Source organism: Juglans microcarpa x Juglans regia, chromosome 5D, assembly GCF_004785595.1.
Source record: "Juglans microcarpa x Juglans regia isolate MS1-56 chromosome 5D, Jm3101_v1.0, whole genome shotgun sequence".
NCBI lineage: Eukaryota > Viridiplantae > Streptophyta > Magnoliopsida > Fagales > Juglandaceae > Juglans > Juglans microcarpa x Juglans regia.
Genome location: NC_054602.1, coordinates 32,162,408 through 32,182,453, shown reverse-complemented (window position 1 = coordinate 32,182,453; position 20,046 = coordinate 32,162,408). Strand labels below are relative to the sequence as shown.

General features: G+C 34.4%; 2 protein-coding genes across 2 annotated transcripts; both read right to left on the bottom strand.

Moving 5' to 3' along the window:
- Positions 1–335: 335 nt before the first annotated feature.
- LOC121264908 (protein RETICULATA, chloroplastic-like) lies at positions 336–4,689 on the bottom strand. The gene is given in 8 exon segments (XM_041168267.1): positions 336–643; positions 942–1,006; positions 2,058–2,137; positions 2,214–2,283; positions 2,550–2,598; positions 2,601–2,769; positions 3,682–3,780; positions 3,892–4,689. Coding segments are annotated over 8 exon segments (1,269 nt in total). The 5' UTR covers positions 4,435–4,689; the 3' UTR covers positions 336–449.
- A 4,726-nt stretch (positions 4,690–9,415) lies between these two features.
- On the bottom strand, positions 9,416–12,167 carry LOC121264907 (putative receptor protein kinase ZmPK1). Its single transcript, XM_041168266.1, has one exon. The coding sequence runs from the start codon at positions 12,131–12,133 to the stop codon at positions 9,749–9,751; it is 2,385 nt and encodes a 794-aa protein (XP_041024200.1). The 5' UTR covers positions 12,134–12,167; the 3' UTR covers positions 9,416–9,748.
- Positions 12,168–20,046: the final 7,879 nt, after the last annotated feature.

Genomic DNA, 20,046 nt, shown 5'->3' with positions numbered 1-20,046 from the left:
GTTAAAAAATAATAATAAAAAGAAATTATAAAAACAAAAAAAGGTGCAGGCTTTTTTGTTTTGGGAAAAAAATTAGATCAGCTAGGACATTTTAGAGTTTTTCCAATCATTCATAATGCATGGTTTGTCACAAACCCAAAATATAAGAAAGGAATATGAATGATGGGCATGCATTCTCATTCCCTCAAGAATAAGTAGTACTACTACTCGTGGGAATGAAATCATGGTTTACATCTAAAAACCATGATCATGATCTGAATATGAATGGGCATTCTCTCATTCACTTTCCAATTGATCAAGTAGTTTGTAGTAATACTGCAGAATTTCATCATAAATTTCATGGATAAAAAGATTATTAAGCATCAAATAATTTGCAGTACCCACAACATATAAAGTGGGGTAGAATATCAAAACATCCAACATAAAATAAGAAACGCATACATGATGACTTATTGCACTCCACTCCATTTAGCCCAGTCCACAAATTGCATCCCCCCATATACATTGTTGGCAAATCGCACGCCAACTGTGAAAGCCATTGCTGCGGTTGGAACCTGCTTTGCAAAAGCTGATGCTTCTACCAAACGTTCCAGTCCATTGATGATCTGATACCGGGTGTTCGAAGAAACTGCAAGAAATGCACCTGCAAGTTTGGGGAGAAAACTCTAACCAATTAGCATAACAGTGTGGATAGATGACAGCTAAACTTCAATTAGCTAAAAGGAAAAACTACAATAAAGTTATAAAGTTAGCAAAACATCAAAGAAGCATACTGAACAAAAGCATTGTATCGTATATATTCCCAAAACTAACAAGCTGGAACTAGTAAGAACGGTAAAATATGTACACCAGCTCATAGACACTAAAAATAACTTGTTTCACGATCATATTAAGGCAATGACCTTGAAAGTTTATAGAAAATCTAAACAGTGAAGGCATACCCCAAAGAGCTGCAGTCTTCAGAAGTGGTGGCACAGGAATGTCCTCTTCTGAATTCTTCATACTCCTGACATATAGATCAAAATATTGTGAGCAATGACCCACTAGAAGAAAACGCAAACATATTCTGAATTAATTGACCTTCATTCATTAAATAAAATTTCTAATGCAGCTAATTCCTGTAAATATATTGCTCTTTAAGCACAATATCAGCAAGGATCAACCCAAAACATTCTGCCAACAATTTGCAGGCAGCAAAATGCTGTAAGATATTCTTTATATTTTATTGATGTCGAGAAATCTTGGAGACCATGCAAACACAGCATATCTTTTTCCCGTAAAACTCTGGACCCGTGTAATAATTTTTATAATACAGGACATTTTTTTAAATTTTCTATATATATATATATATATATGTATACTCTTTAATGCAAAAAGAAAAAATAGCTAAAAAGTGACTAAGAAAATGATATTCATTCAGACATGATTAATTACAGTCGAGTTATTCTTTCAAATGCATTTTAATTTACCCCAAAAATTCTCTATACAAAATTACCAACAGATCTATACCACAGTCATAGAGTCACTTAACGTGATAAAACAAGAGATGAGCTTTTCAAATTCCAATTGTAGTTTTTCAAAGATTCCATTCACAATACACTCATAACAGTTTCCACTTCCCTCTAACTGGAAGACGGAATGATATGGCCTATCATGGATTACGTGCAGCCAAAGAATTGCATCAAACCATAATTTCCAGACTACCAAAAGCCACATGGATGATATCAAAAGTAATGTATCATATGAAAAATCGGGAAAATGGCCAAAAGAATCTGAGGATTACAGAGATCATCCTAACTAGGTGTAATCACATGTATACTTCCTGTGTACTTGATGCCTATTTTAATATTAATAAAATATAAAATATCTTCTTACTTATAAAAAAAAAAGAATACAGAGATTGTCACCCCCCCCCCCCCCAAAACAAAAAAAAGCAGAAATGACTAGTACTACAGATGCCATTAAAATGACTACGCATAAGACTCACTATTTACAGATGCTGAAAGAACAAAATAAAAAAATTAGCATATAACAAGTATACTGTGTAAGAGGCATACCGCTTGGCAGTCATGATTAAATTTCCAATGCCTTGGCCAACAATGCCACAAGCAAACCCAACTGATCCGTACATGAGACCCTGGAAAAAGTACTTGTAAACTGACAGTATGTGGATGAAATTCCACCATGATTCGAAACAGATAAATATAACTAACCTTATAAAAGTATGTACCAGTTCTCTGCTTCAAGGAAAATCTACGTCCTGGCCTTCCAGCTTCAAACACACTGCATAAAAACATCTCTTAAGAGGCTTATTGAAATCTTCCAATTGTATCACCGAATGTGCAATTAAGTCAATAATATAAATACAATATCCTTTTTTGATCGGTTACAAGTATAAATACAATATCAAAGTGAAATATAAAGGATACGTCCAGATCAAGTAAGATAAACCCTTTCTTCATGAGGAAACCAATTGAATACCATTCCTTGTATGAGCTATTCATCAAGAGAAAAAAAAAAAAAAAAAGTTACTGACATGGACTAATAACCTGCTAGGAAGAGCTCCATAGGCATGCTGCATTCGTCCAAGAAACCCTTAGACAGAGTTGGTCTTCCAATACAAACATAAGGTGCCAACATACCAACCAAAGCAACAGTAACAACCAATCCAACCAAGAGATCTGCAACATACAACTCAAATTCTGACCAAAAGTCTTTGCCTCGCTTTTGAACTTCCGCAAACGTTACACAAACAGTATCAATGACCATCTGCATCACACTAAATTAATGATGATACATATATGAATATCTGGAAATGATAAAACCGCATCAACAATCTAAGCCATTACATAAATGGAGGCACTCACAAATGACGAATTGGGACACTACAGAAAGTTGGTCATGACTTTGGGATGGGCCTTTGACCTGTAAAGAATGGAATGTTCGATGGATACTTGGCCATCTAACTTGCATACTAACTTCCTTACTGCATAAATGCCTTATTAACTGCTTTCCCAAATCTCTCTTTTTCAAACTTTGTATACCTATGCTTTTATACAATGCAAACACATGCTCTGTGTAGTTTATAGCATGACATCGACCACGTTAATGCAAAAAGTTATCTATTTATATATCCCTGAAAAAAGTTGATAACTGACATATATTGTGCAATGATCCAAGGAAAAACTCAAAACACATACTTATACTCCAAAAGGTATGGTACGGTTGCAATTGGAGTCCCGGAATCACTATAACCCCACAAGAACTTCTCCTCACTGAGAAATGTAGAATCCCCGGCCATTCACCACCCTTCTATGAGTTGGGATTACAATCTCCTCCACTCTAATCCCTGATGCCTCATCAGGTTATTTCATTTATTCTGACGTGATATAGCTCAAATCCCACATTTGTGACTGTAATTAGCTCTATTATCATGTTGTAACCATAGAATGAAAAGTTCCACACATCCGCACTCATATTCCAAAAGATTAATCAAGATTACAATTATAACACTTGAAATCATTATAAGCCATAGGAGATTCTCCAAGTCAGGTAATATGGGACCCCATTCTTCACCCTTCATGGGGTACTACAAACGGCTTAGTTTTTATCTTAACCATTCAGCTACACAAAGACTTGCATAAAATATATGTGCTTGCGTGTGTCAAAACGAGAACAAACCTCTGTTCCAACTTTAAAAAGAAAGGATGGATCAGCCAACATCCGATTCCGAAGTAAAGAGAAGGACTTCATCAGAAAGCCCAGAGGCCAGAATGACCCCTACAGTTCAAGTATCAAAATATCAGAAGCAAAAGAGGAAGACAACCTACAATGATGTACAAAAACTCAACAGCAAGATTAAACAGACACTTAATATAGAGTTGGTTGAACCTGCAAATCCAAATATCTAAGGAGAAGCAATTTGCGAATGCCAACGCTCTTCGCGGCCTCTAACATATCCGAAGGTAGAGTAGCTCTCCGAGCCTCCGTCTCCTTCATCACCTCCTCAAACTTCAGTAGAGGCCCAAACTCCTCCTCTTCTTTGTCATCTTCATTGTCATCACCACCGCCGCCATTACCTCCACCTCGTCCGCCATTGGAAGACATCCCACTTCCACCACTTCCACCAAGCACATCCCCATCATTCACACCGCTAGAAGCTGTCGCTTCACACCCACTCTCTAAAACCACATCACCACCTTCTTTCGAGACGAATACACCGGATTGCGGTCTACCACGTGGCTCTGAGATTTTCAGCACCACTACAAACCTCTGGTTCCTCTGTCTACTCATATTGTTTCGAAGCAACACTGGCAAAGCCACCTCCTTTACATTCCTGAATTCCAAACTCTGACCCCACGTCTTCCGTAGAACGACCTCATTTCGGGAACTCACGAACCTTGACACTCCGAAGCTCGGTGAATAACCCGCCATATCTCAGTCGGAACTAAAAGTCAAGAGAAAATTCGACAAATAATCCCGAAACAAGAAACTCTCAAATCGCAACTCAAGTACGCAGCACCAAACTGATTAAAATAAACAAGCTACAGGAATGGAAAATAAGCAGCAGTGAGGTACTGAAAAGGGCGTACTGCCTTGTTTGGGTACAGAGAAAACTGAGAGGAAAGAGGAGGCCTATGGTTGGTTGGGCAAGAATGACGTCTCAGATTTTTGGCGTATCTTTAGAGAGTCAGGCGGAGCCGCTGAGGAAAAATTATTACTTAGTTTATACGCGAAGTGATGCATTAAGTATTATGTTCTTGAAATAATTTCATATCATATGTTTTTAATGGTCGTTATATCCTATAAGATTTTGTAATGATTATTCCAAATGAAAAGGCGATTACATGAGACCTTCAGTTTTTTTTCTTTATATTTGATTAAAAATATTTGTTTGATCTAGTTATATATATATATATATATATATATATATTTATATTTGTACAATTTAATTTATAAAATTTAAATTTTAAAATTTATCTTTTAAATTAAATTATGTGATGTAAATATTTTTTCTTACAGATCAATTTGAGAATAAAATAACTCTTAATTTTAAATTTTTAAAATAATTACTATTTTTAATTACTATTTTTGGACTTTAAATTCTAGTGAGTTGATAAAATATAAATTATTAAATAAAAAAACTCATGTCCCAGAGAGTTACATTACATTTGTATGTTTTGTGAAATCATTAATTAAGTTTTTTATGAATAGTAATAAGTTGAAATGGTAGAATAAATTTTATGAGATTCGATAAGTTTAGATATATTTAAATATTAACGTGAGTTTAGATATATTTATAGAAAATTAAAAAAGATTGTATTTTTTACGTGTAAAAAGACATTAAATTAAAAAAAATTATAAGTTTCACGTTTAAAAAAAATTTAAAATTGAAATAAATTTAATAATTTAAAAATTAAATACTTAATTGTTATACTCAATTTTTTTCAAATTTGAAACGGGCGAATTCAAAGATTAATCCTGCCAATCATTTCGAAGTTAGAACATCGTTGTCAAACATTTCCAAAGAACTAATTGTTTTGCTGACAAATTCAGTTTTTGTACTCTTTGGAACACAACTTTTAAGATGAGTACAAAGGCATATTGCTTGGTCCCGATGATATGTTTCAATAATGCGTTTGGATTTTTTTTTTTTTTTTTTTTTTTTTTTTAATGATGAGTACAAAGGCATTAAGAAAGTGGCTTTAATAATGTTATAAATTTATTTTTTTATAAAAAAAATAAAAAGACCAAATGGCCCTTTGTCGGTAACTGTAGCTCCATCCAAGGCATATATATTCAGCAATTACTACAGTATTAGATTTTTTTTTTTTTTTTTTTTTCTTCTTATTTTGAAGGGTGTGTGTGCAAGGTCTCGTTTCAAAGAGTTATAATGTATGAAATGGAGAATATCTTCAATTATGCAAATTAGGGCTAGTTTGATAGTAGAATAATATTTATTATTTTATTATTATTTATTATTATTCAATATTCTATTTTTACTTTTTCACTATTATTAACAGAATATTTGAAATCACCTTCCTATCCAAATATAACCTAAAATTACATAGGATTACACATTTTCAGTCAAGATCTCTCGATTTGATTCAAAATTGTACTACCCATCTCAGCTTGACGCCCCGCTCCACCGCACAATAGACACAACCAACTAGTTAGCTTTTATAGTTAGATTGATTATAATATTCAAACCTTAAATACAATTAATGTGAATCAATGTCATGGTTAAAAAAAGTTATTTGTGCTTGGCCGCTAGGTTTGGATAGTGAAATGAAAATTTTCTGTTTTAGACAAAAGTTTAAAATATTATTATTATTTTAGAATTTGAAAAAGTTGAATTGAGATTTGAAAAAGTTGAATTGTTTATTATATTTTATGTGAAAATTTTAAAAAGTTATAATAATGAGATGAGATGAGATGAGACTTGCCAAACCTATATTTGGCAAGTGATCTCTAGTTATTCGTGGTTGAGACAAACGAAGCTTTGTGTCCTTTGTTAAATTAAACAAGTTTTAAATGTATTCTCATCAGTTACTATTCACTATCCCACACTCCACTTCCTATTAAAAAAATTATTGTTGTGAGGTTTGAGAGTAAATAGTAGCTGATACATATCATTCCTTTTTTCATATATAAGTGTCACTTTATCATACGGAGGTTCCTTCCATGAATGTAGCAATTTAGCTATATCATATTAGATTCAAGAATCTTCTTTTGTGTGTACTAAAATGAAGATTAATGAGAATCAATGTTGTTGTATCTTAAAAATAGACTAATCAAGAAGTCTAGTGCATATTTAAAATTGAAATCAATAGACTTCTACTATAAGGAAAGTGTCAATCACGATGTGTATCAATACCGAAATTCTCGTTATATAATAGGTTATTGTTATTTTCTTTATTTTGTAATTTACACTACAAAAGCATATTCTATATATATATATATATATATATATATATATATTTTCCCAAACATCATCAATTTTCAAAATATATACACAATTTAACCAACTCATTCATATTTTATCACTTTGATAAAATAATGATACATCTGAAATAAACCATTCTATACAAAAATAAGAAGATTTCACAATTTTCATTCCTAAAGTTCTGATATGTAGTAATTAATCATATCTTCGTAACCATCATAGCTTTTTTACCCTTACCCATATTCTCAATAATTGATGTTAGACTTGAAATGAGTAAACCCAAGTCTAGAACTAGAGTCATTTCCAAACGAGGTCTTACTGTAAAATTGACATGCTCATATTTATCTAAATTACAGACATTCTGTACAAGAAACCTTGCAATGATATTCATTGCAAGAAAAGCATTTTGATCCCATTAATGCTTTGAGTTTGACACTAATAAACAATAACAGAATTTAAATCATTATGGATAAATTTAAACCATTATGGATAAACTCATAGTGTCATCAAGACCCCTCATTTGGCAGTGAATCCCAACACACAAAATGTTCTCTTCAATTTTAAAATATGTAGATGAACTAGTTGTATCATCATAATTCTCTTTTGAGAGTAAACTCTGACATACAAAGTGTTCCCTCCAGTTTTAAATTCTGTGGATGAACCAGCTGTGTAATCAGAATTCTCCTTTGGGAGTAAATTCTGATATACAAATTGGTCCATCCAATCTTATTTTGATGGATGAACTATTAGTATAATCAAGACCCTCCTTTGGGAGTAGGTCTTGACACATAAATTATTCACTCCACCATACCCATATTTACTATAAAGTTTAATGGTTTTTCCATCAAAATTAAGAAAAATCTTGTAATTTTGGGCAACCAATTTTTTTCTTTAATTTTGGTGCAAACCATTCGCCCTATATGGGATAAACAATTATATATGTATGGCCAACCATACAATAAAAATCATAAAACCAATAATTGAGAATTTTATAACTAATAGCCATAATTCAAGTCCAATATTTCATACATTTATATGGCTTAACATATAATAAAATTATAGAAAACAATAATTAAAAGTTTTATAACATATAGTCATAATTCAAGTGCAAATAATTCATATATTTATATGGCCTACCATAGAATAAAATTCATAAGAAATAATAATTAAGAATTTTATAACTAATAGCGATAATTCAACTTTAAATAAATCATACATTTTTTAAACATAAAGTACATGTTTTGAAAGAGAAGAGAAAGAAAGAATTATTTTTTAGATTTTTTTTGAATAAATAATATTAAAATAATAATATAATATAATAATCTGGCCGGTCTGGGTCTGGACCGAACTGGTCCAAGAACCAAGCCGAAACCCGGTTCAGTGTAATGGACAGACACAAGTTGGGCCCCTACCCTACTTCTTATTTCTTCTTCATCCCCAAGCAGCACAGCCCCATGTTTCGTTTTTTATCTTCCTTTGGTCTGGAGCAGTAGTGGGCATCGCCAGCGAGAAGAAGCCAGCATGCCTTCCTTGGCCTTCTCCCACCGCCGACGTCCACCTCCTTTTTTTTTTTTTTTCTTTTTCGAAACTAATCTCACAGATCAGGCCACCACCCAAAAGGCATCCTACATGGCGTCGACGGCGGCTTTCCATCCTGGGGTACCAGCGATGGTACTCCGACCACCTTGCACCGTACCTTCCAAACCCCACTTACTACCACCTTCTCAGTACTCTCTGTGAAGACCATAAGAAAAAGAAAGTGTCCATCATGATGTGTATCAACACCGAACTCTTGTTTTATAAAAGGTTCTTGTTTCTTTATTTTCCAATTTACAATACAAAAGCATATTATATATATATATATATATATATATATTCCCCAAACATCATCAATTTTCAAAATATATACACAAACTCATGACCTAATGAAGCCAATCCCAAAAAGACGTGTAGTCGTTTCATGCTGCTCACCAACCGGCTGCTTTTTGCTGATTTTGCCTAGTAGGGTTTTGATGTCTACTTATTTCTTCTTGCAATCTAATAAACTGTTATAAGAATTTCCCCAAACTGCAAACTCCATTTCTATGAGTTATATGTACTCAAATCCCATTATTACAGACTCTAATTCTCCATGAAGAATGCATCTCTAAATTATATGCCAACATTAATTTTCTAAAGAAGTTCACAAACTGACCTTTTCTTTTTTTAACCATAATATAAGAGAATTGCTGATAGTTCAATATAGAGATAATATCAAATAGATATAAAAGATAATTATGTGATTATAATAAAATCCTTCTAGATAGAAGGAATAAAAGCAAAACATAAGATTAAAAATATTCAAATCTCTTGCAAGAGAGAGGGAGAGAGAGAGAGAGAGAGAGGACAAGATACACCTTTATTTTATTAGAATGAGTTCAACATCACATATTACTCGTAAGAGACTTGAGGATAATTCAAAGAAGGTGATAATATCAATGTCAATATAAGAAATACTGACGTTATCAATTATTCCTAAATAGAAAGGATAATAACAAATCTTAAGATTTGAACATGTTCAAATCTATTTTACTCTTGACAAGGGAAGCACTTAAACAAATCTCTAATCTCATAAGAAAACAGGCCCTTGTGTAGAGAGATTTGGGAAATTTGAACTTGATGAGCATGCAAAGACCATATAGGAAATCACCTTCTACGATAATTTTGGGAGTGAAATGCGATCACAAAACAACACAATATGACCAAGTAAATAGAGTAGATAAGAGAATTGCAGCTACTGTAATTACTGTTTTTCTGAATACTTTACTCTTCATTTTCACATTCTAGTAGAACTTGGGCTACAGAATCCATTGTTGGTCTTTTGCTTCTATCTTCCTCCACACAGGAAATGCCAATTTGAACAATTGCTTCTGCCTGTTTCCTGCTAAACTGACCTTGCAATCTTGGATCCACTATATCATCTATCCAAGAGTCTTCTCCGCATCGAATTTTCCCTTTCACTGTGCTAACAAGCCTCGACAACTTCTCACCATCCTCCAACACCCAAGTTGAGAGCCGAATTCCCTTCACTATCTCTAAAATCACAACCCCATAACTATAAACATCAACTTTTGCTGTTATAGGAAGATTTGAAGCCCATTCCGGAGCCATGTATCCTTTTGTACCTCGGACTTGAGAGAGTTCTGAGCTGGGGCTTCCCCTTTGAGACAGTTTTGCTAGCCCAAAATCTGCAATCTTTGGTTCAAAGTCACTGCCTAGGAGTATATTTTCAGGCTTCACATCACAATGGATAACCCATTCTAGACATTCATGATGAAGATAGGCCAAACCCTTAGCTGTTCCTAATGCCACTTTAAACCTCTCTTTCCATCCAAGAAAATTAGAGGAGAATAAGTGCTTGTACAATGACCCGTTCTCTATGTACTCAAACACTATGAGTCTGTGCCTATGTTCTGAACAAAATCCCCACATTCTAACAAGGTTCATGTGATGGATTTTCCCAATAGTACTCAATTCTGCCCAAAACAAGTCTTCCCCTTGAGACATATCTTTCAATCTCTTCACAGCCACAACCCTTTCATCCGCCAAAACACCCTTATATACAGCCCCCGAGACTCCTCTCCCCTGCACTTCCTTGAACTTCTTGGTTGCTTTTACGAGTTCAGCATAACTAAACTTCCTGAACTGACTTGCTATCACACGGTAACCATCTTCCAACGAAGCAGGCACACCATGTCCCCTAGAAAGGAAATACCAACCTAATACTATGAGGAGAACTTCAACTGCAGCAATTGTAGAAACAAACCAGTAAAGATAAACCCATCTCATCCTCTTTGAACTGTTGTTATACATTGAAACAGACCCTATCAAATTTTTAGATTCACGGCTCTTGCATATTGGACTGGCAACAGTAAGAATGTTGGGTTCTGCTGTTTCCAAATTTGCTGGCAATTTCAGATATATACTGCCCGGAAAGTTGGGGGACCTGTAGTCATTAAAAAGTGCACTTTTTGTGTAACAAAGCCCTTGCCCCGTTAACCTATAGCTAAATGCTTCACAACGGCAGTCCTCTAAGCAGAGTTTTCTGCAAGAGTTGATTGAAACTTGTTCACTATAATTGAGATCAAATCCATAGAAATCTACATGTGAAAGCTCCACAAATTTCACATTCTCAGCTTGGCTGCTGGCCTGATTGAACTTAGGCTTGCAACCTTTGTTCCAATTACTTTCATCAATGATATCATAGCCAGGAGCACAGGAGCACTTGGGTTGTGGGGTATAAACACAAATCCCATTTCTCCCACCTATCCCATGCACGTTGCACTGCTCAGCGAGAGCTTTCCATGTAATCACCCACAATCCAGACAAATTATCTAAGCTATATAGTCGAAGGTTTCCATCATAATCAATTGTCAGCCTCCTTTTAACCCCAAAACCCATGTCAGTAGCACTGAACTGCAACCGGTCACTGGATAAGAAACTAGCCATTTCATCTAAAACAGCGGTTCTGCTACTATTATAATTTGTTCTTCCATTTTGAAACAGTGTGTAATCAGGATTAGGCCAATACAAGCTTGAAATATCAGGCCCATCATAAATCAACCTCAACACGTTATCGCTACCAAAATAGAAACTAAAATATCCAGAATAATAAGATCGTCTTCCTATAGTAGAAACCAATTTCTTGCTCTTTGTGAAGGGTTGGTTAGGAAGAAGAGTATCAGTAGGAAAATCAAAGCTTTGCCATAGGATTTTACCATGTGGATCTTTTACAGCAAGGTTCCCATCCAAAAGCTCAGCTCTCTCAACATCAGCGGAGCTGGTGTTGGTCTCCCACACCTTCGAGCCGTCGACATCGATAAGGACGAATGCACCGTCTCGCTGCAATGAAATTCTGGATCCTCTGCCATTGACGGGTCTTTCTTTGTTGGCCATCCAAACAACGTCGGTTCTCTCCTTGGAATTGGTAAACCAAATAGAAAAGCAGTAAGCATTTTCTCCCACCTCATAGAAGCCACAGGTAAATGACTTGTCTGGGGAGGTCAGGAGGTCTGTTGCAGCCTCAACTGAGTAAGAAGACCCTCTTTGCAAAAATTCATGGGTTGCTACAGTTGCAAAAGAGAGGAAGAAAATGGAAATAAAAAAACTGAGGAAACTAGTAGAAGATGGAGAGGTCCGGTATCTCATTATGCAGAATTCAGTTCAGAAGTGATATCATTTTGCTTGAAAGTCAGCTGCGTGCGTGCGTACTATGATCGATGTTTTTCTTCCCCGAGCACCGAACGAGGACCATCGTGCCGTAAGATATTTATAATTTTAAGAGTCGGTAAGTTTGAGTATTCTATTTTAAATGCAAAATTCTACTCGCACTCGGGGTTGGGGAACCCGGCGTCCACGTCCATCCACGTGTAAAAATAAAACGTGTCGTTTCGTTGAATTCAGCTAGGTTGAAACGCAGCAAGCTTCGGAAACCCGCGGAGATTGATTTCATCTTCTTATTCTCATCTTCTTCTTCTTGTAAACCACAGAGAATGAGAGAACCACGAAGATCAGGTACCTCTCATCTTCTTCTTCTCATCTTCATTTTTTTATTTTTTGATTTTTTTGCATCTTCTTCTTCTCATCTGAAACCCATGGAATAGATTCGGCTTTCTGGAGCAAGCTTCCCCACAGACGACCACGAAGACGAAACGCGAAGACAGGTTCTTCTCGTCTACTGGTTCGCACCTTCTTCTCATCTTCTGAAATCTTCTTCGTGCCCCATTTCTTGGCATGCACTAAACCGAAGAAGAAATCTCCCATTTTATGTTCTGATTAACATATGTAGAACAAGATGAGAAGGAGATGGGGAATGTTTGATTATTGGTCTGTTTTTTGGGGACAGAGTGAGGCGAGGGATTCATGATCATGGTCACTACCCTGTTCGTTATTCATAATGAAATTTGCCCACCAACTATTTGGGAAAAGTCGAAAACATTGAATATCCTGTTTTGCTGCAGATAAAAAAAAAAAAAACTAGAAAGATGCAAAAATTGTATGCTCTACGACCTTCCCTTTTTTGGGCCCATGGCTTTCAAATGGGAATCTGCTGAGGGTTGATTTTTTTACACTATACAATCATGGATGATGAGACCTCCCATTTTCTGCTGTCATCAAGCTTACTAGATTTAAGTACTGGAGGAAAATGTGCTGCAAAAAAAAAAAAAAAAAAAAAAAGGGCTTAAGTTGTTGTAAAATTGATCCCCAAGTTTTCATTAGTAAGTAAAAAGTTTTCAGATTTTTCAGTTTTCAAGTATCACCAGTTAGTGTGATTGTAGTCCTGATGGCTTTGCTGAAAATACTAATCATGTTTTCTTGGAATATCCTTTGGCTAATGGGGTATGACATTACTTGTCCTCAATTTTTGGTTGTACGCATAGGGCCTCTGGTTCTTTAAAAATAAAGCCACGCAATGGTTGGGTCAATTTGCATTTTCATTTATCATCAAGTGTGGAGTGGTAAGTTGCTGATACAATTCCCTTATTGTAAATAAAAATAAAAGAAAGTAAAGAGCATCAAACTTGACCAATTGAAATTAAGGTTTTTTATTATCATGGCTCCTCTCCATGTTCATACTCCAAGAATGTGCACATAAACTATGGATTCGGGTTATTAAATTAACATTTATATTCAACTTCTCTTAAGCATTCCGTAGATTTACATTTATAATCATAATGATTTTTTTTCTTATTTTATCTATAGTTAGTATGATTTGAGAAAGATGATGATATCACATGCTTATGCTCAATATCGGATTATTTGCAATTATATTGAGTTATGTGCATCTAACACTCAACGATATCGAAAAGAGGGAGATTGATCTCCGTAAGAGAGCGGATGAGATCGAGTTGGTGCTATCCAATAGAAATGAGGAGTTTCTGAATAAGGAGTTAGTGCTTTACGTGAAGCTGAAATAAGATGTTGGTGCTATGTGTATCTAAGTTGTTTATATGTTGGTGATGTTACAACTTAGTCTGAACATGTAGTTTAAGTTGCTCAGAATTTATGTTGTGTTAGTCGGGACTTTCGCTGTAGCGCCCAGCTTTTTAGTTTTTATCAGTGTCCACAGACATGTAAACGGAACAGTTTGTATCAGTTGTTGGATCAAGTTGATGTAAATGGAACAATTTGAGCTATCCCTGCTTGATGTAAATGGAACATTTTTTATCAGTTTTTCTTTTCAATTTGTATCAGTTGTTGGCTTCTTCTGAAACAGGCATGTAAATGGAAATCTAGTAATGAAATCAAAATATTGCCCTGCATGAAATCTAATAATAGGTAATGACAGTTTCCTCCCAAAATGACTAAACTTGCCAACGAAAACATAGAAAAACCTGCAACTAAAACCTGCCCAGAATTCAACAACAAACCTGCCAACTAAAACATAGAAAAATTGAAAATAAAAAAGAAAGTAAATTATTTCTTCATTTACAAATCTCATTAGAAAGTCATTGGTCATGTCCATTACAACTGCAAGAACTACATAGAAAAGATGCAAAGAAAAATGAAATTAAATAATTTCGCCATTTACAAATCCCATTAGAGAGACATTGGTCATGTCCATTACAATTGCAAGAACTACATAGAATAAATGAAAAGAAAAATGAAAGTAAATAATTTCTACATTTACAAATCTCATTAGAGAGGCATTGGCCATGTCCATTACAACTGCTCGTTGCATTACCACTTGAATGTTTTTGGGATATTGGTAGACATCTGGATATGGCGGAAAAGCTACTGACCACGCAGGAAGTGATGATTACAAAAAATCAACTTACATTTAGTGATTACATGGCTCAGCCCCATATCCAATTTAATTTCAACAAAAAGGTATAAATACCCAACCACAGAAACTATATATGCAAATGTTACGTAAATTAGTTCTCTGGGCCTTCCAACCACAATTAAACTAGTTGTGATCCATCCAACCCAAATTGTACCAGTTGTGATCCACTGACAACTACTGGACTGAGTACTTGCTTTGAACTACCCACTATGGTGGTCTCATTTGTCGTACAACCAACATTGGAACCAGTGAGGGTCATCGTTGGAGGTTCTTGATTCTCACTATATAAGTCAATCATAACATATAACTTATGTGTGGCATCCTCAATATGTTTTTTTGAACCCGTTGCATGAGTAATCATTTGATAACAAATTTTCAATAGACTTGAATATCCGCTAGCATTTGGCCACTGACCCCCTGCGTCATAGCTGTTATAGATTAACATGTATCTCCTTTTGATGTCCAGGCTAATATTACAAATGTTATCAGCACCTTTCAAACTAACAGGGTTGTTGAAGATAATTCACAGGCAGTGCAGGGCTTGATGATCAAATAGAATTCTTTTTCGATCAACTGTTTAGAGATCTTTCAGATAGGTTGATGTGGTGGTGAATCATGAGCTCGTGGTTCCATTTTTTTCCCCCAATTTTGGAACCTAGACCAAAATTTAATTTAATGAGATTTTTCATTTGTGCACGTCAGTTTCATTCATTGTTGATTCAAGGTCTATTAACAAACTTACCTGCTGCGTATGCTTTCTTTCTCTCCAAATCAACATGAAATATTAATATGCATCCTTTTACTTAGCTCAAAAGCACTTTATGTACGTGCAAAACATCACAAATAAAACAAAATAAAAACAAGCTCTTCCTTCTACTTTATAGTCCATAAAAAAAATTGTTTGTCCCCTCTCACTTTAATGTGAACTTTCGGATTTTTGCTTGCAACTTCAGTGGGAAAAAGAACTGCAGTGAATACAAAACCCATCCATCTTGTTTCTATAAACAGTAATCCAGGTTGAGAAATCTCGATCAAGAATGGGAAAATACAGGTTGAGAATGGGAAAATACAATCAAACCTTGGTCTACCCTTTGTTCAAAGAATCAAAGATATTGGAAAATTGAAGGAAAAACTGCATAAGAATCAAACCTTGGTCTACCCACGATGGCAATCTCTCTAACACAGAAATCGACCACCGGCGCAGATGAGGGTTCGACAGCATGATAGGGGTTCAACGGCACAGCAAAGCAGTTTCGAGCTGGGTTCGACGCCACGATGGGGGTGGGTTCGACCGAACGACTGCAAGTTCTCCCTTCGTTCGTTTATCCGAAATCGAGTTCTCCCTTCATATCAAATATTTGATATGATTTTGGCACTGGTTTGTCTGAAATCGAATTCTTTTTCCTTTTATTTTATTTTAATAATATCGGCTCACGAGCCGATTCTGCAAAAGGTACCCTCCGCGAGTACCTGTAGCAATATTGTTTTAAATGAGTTGTGCTACAGGAAAGCCCTCTAGCTCACGGAATGAATGAAAACATGGGTAACTGGTCTTGTTTGGTTAGACAGTTCAAATAAAATGAGATAAAATATTTTGTTAAAAATTAAATAAAATATTATTAGAATATAAATTTTTAATATTATTTTTATTTAAAATTTAAAAAAATTAAATTCTTTATTATATTTTGTGTGAAAGTTTGAAAAAATTATAATAATTATATAAAATGAGATAAGATGGTTTAGTTTTGTGTAACCAAACTAGTCCAAAGGAAGGTGTGCCTAGTGGAGATCGCCTCTGACTTGGAATTATTCAAAGAGATTGGTTTTAATTTGTATTGAACTGGAATTTGTTTTTAGAATTGATTGAGCGTGCAGTGTGTTCCTCAAGTAGTGAAAGAATGGTTAAATGCACCTAAAGTTATTGTATTGCCAGGCTTTGGAAGGTTACACCTGAAAATGTGATTGTTCTATTTTTGAGGATAGTGTTTTTAATATTACTTTTGGTAATTTGGCAAAACTAACAGGGGTCTGAGATGAGCTTTGAAGCATCAGTTCGTTGTTGGTTTTTATCAACAAAAAGGGTTAAGAAATTGGTTTTTATCAGCCCCGAAATTGGCCTTGAGAAAAAGTTATTTTTTTTAATAATAAATATATATTTTAAAAAAAGTGTGCGGAACTTACACATTTATCTTGCATTACTCTGAATGAAATCTTTGCCATCCCGTCGTTTTCAGCCTCATGTTGTTTTCATATACATATATGTATACACATATATGTATACGAGTAATGATATTTATATAATACATTCCACAACATTTTACATAACACATATTTTAAAATGAGAATATTTTTAAGGAAAAATTCTAGACATAAACCCCACACTTTGCACACCACTTAAAAATATATGATATTACTTTTTTATCCTCGTATTTCATATTGAATTGAAATGTGAAATATAAGGATAAAAAAATAAAATCACATATTTTTAAGTGGTGTGTAGGAGTATGGAACTTCTGTGTAGAGCAACTCATTTTTATAAGGTGATATTACTTTTACAATATATTTTACAAAATGAGAGTATGTTACAACCTTCCACAGCACGAAATACGATTGGGCTTCAGACTACTAGTTTTAATGAATGAGTTTTTCCCTGTTTATACTTGAGTGCACCAATATGTACAGGTATTATATGAGCCACTCGTAGAATCCTTAATTCTGAAAGTGCAAAAGAAATTAGACTCGTGAAAAGGTGCTTTACTCTCGAAGGGTGGTAGACTTGTGTTATTAAAACATGTATTGTCCAATATTCTTCTACATCTTTTAACAGTGCTAAATATACCTCGAAGTGTCATACACAAGTTAAATCATATTTTTGTAGATTTCTTATGGGGCAGTAAGGATGGTTAGAAGAAAAAGAAATGGGTGACATGGGATAATATTTGTAGACCTACAGAAGAAGGTGATCTCGATATACGGAAATTGGAAGACAAAGAAAACTCTTCATAAGAAATTTGTTTGGCAATTTCTGTATGGTAACTCTCTTTGGGCTACTTTTTTCCGAGCCAAATATAAAGCTCAACATCACCCATTCCTCCTAAATCATGTTTCTTACAAATCACATTTTTTGAAGGCTAAGCATTGATGAAATCAGTGATTAGAGGCTCTGAACGGATCATTAACGAAGGGAAGATGTCGTTTTGGTTTGAAAATTGGCCATCTTTAGGGATTCTTGACAAACTCTCGGATTATAGGAAACCCTCTCTAACAGTAGCTGAGGCCTTTTCTGATATGTAAGGTAATTGGGAGAAAGTATAGGAGCTAGTGGGGAATCCCATCTATGAAAATCTAAACTTACAACACATTCAACTTTCCTCAGGTCCAGATATACATATATAGAGAGCAGAGCATAATTGCAATTTTTCTACATTTTCAATTTGGCAATACAATCATGAACCCAAGGAAAAAGCATCGTGGGCTAAATTGATTTGGCATAGATTATTTCCGAGTAAAATTTCTACGTTTATGTGGAAAGATATGTATAATGGTTTGCCTTTTGACCAAAATATTATGAAGTTGCATATATCTATGACCTCTAATATGAATGTTGTAAAGTGGTTGGTTGTGATTCATTAAATCATTCGTTACCTTTGGGAGAGATTCTAACTTTTATTTGGAATTCTTCTGAGGCATCGCTGGCTCTGAAACTTGGACCAACTCATACATGGGGTGGTAAAATATAACAATGGCTACCCAAGAATTAGGTGGTATCGCAAATCAATGTTGTGATTGGTATTCTTCTTTCCTTAATAAGATGGTTCCTCTGGTTACACAAATGTAAAACTCGCATGGAAGTGGTTGTTTTAATAGGGGAGCAAGTGTGCTATAAAATCAAGAATTTTTTAGTTCAACTTATCCACACAAAAACGAATAATTCATTCATCAAATGCTCAGATGGAGTGATCTTACAACTCAGATTAATGAATATGTCTATCCAGAAAAAGAGTGTTCAAATTTTGAAGTGGATGCGCCCGGCATAGGATTTGGCTAAACTTAACGTAGATGGAAGTAGTCTAGGTAATCCAAGTAGAAGCGGAGGTGGAGGTATTTTTCAAGACGCGGATGGTCAAATGATATTTGCTTTTGTCAGGTTCTATGGTATAAGCTCCACAATATTGCTAAGATCATAGCTCTCTCAAATGGACTTAGTTTATGTGTTCATATGAATATAACTCACATAGAAGTTGAATCTGATTCAAGCTTGTGGTTAATAGTCGAGAAAAAGGTGGCAAGTTCTTTGGCAGAGTCAGAAATACTGGAATTGGGCAAGATTGACGGCTCTTCCTCAATACAATTGAGGTCTTCCTCTTCTAAAAAAAAATATATATTTTACAAAAATATCTCTCATTTTAAAACATAGTTGTGTAAAATGTCATGAAAATTATCGTGTGTTTATCATTTTTCATTACATAATATACATATAAATAAAACAGTTAGTTTTTTAATGCAAAAGTGTGTATTGAGCTTCTAGCTTTAACTGTACGTCTGATCTTCTAAATAAAGACTTCAACTTGTAAAAATGTAGAGAAAAATGTTATATATTCATAGATTTTAGTCATGTTTAAGATTTTGCGAGCGGATTGAGATGCTATTTGGATTGAATCAGTTTCATTAATTTGAGCTAATTTATAATAAAATCTTTAGAATTCAAGTTAAAGTGAAACGTATCAGAATTGTTGAGTATTTTAATTAATTGAAGATAGATGATATACTTATAATTTTGTTTTTATAAAAATTTATTTGAATGTATGGGGAATATCATTATCAATGACTTCTTGGGGAATATTGCTCGATGTATAATATTTTCTGGTGTGAATTGGACATGTTTTTCTCTGAAAGAAGACGTTTCAAGGACTTATCATGCGACCAATCTGTATCTCAGAGCCTTTTTTTCAAAAAAAAGAAAAGAACAAAGAAAAAAGAAAAACAAAAGTTGCCGCTATATAACTTGATGTTGTACATTTGATTGTAAAGTTACTTTTATTATAAAGTAGATCTAACGAATTTCATAAAACCATATCAGTTTATAAGTTTGCATTATATAATTACTTTGTGTCTGTAACAATTCTCAATACATATTAATGAATTTAAAAAATAAAAAAAATTCATTTGGCCCAACCGAAGCTTATTCATTGTATACATATTCCCTTTCAACAGAGTTAGTAACTCTTAAGATGGCATGCTTCGTTTCTGACGACAAATGCACCAAAAAAACAAA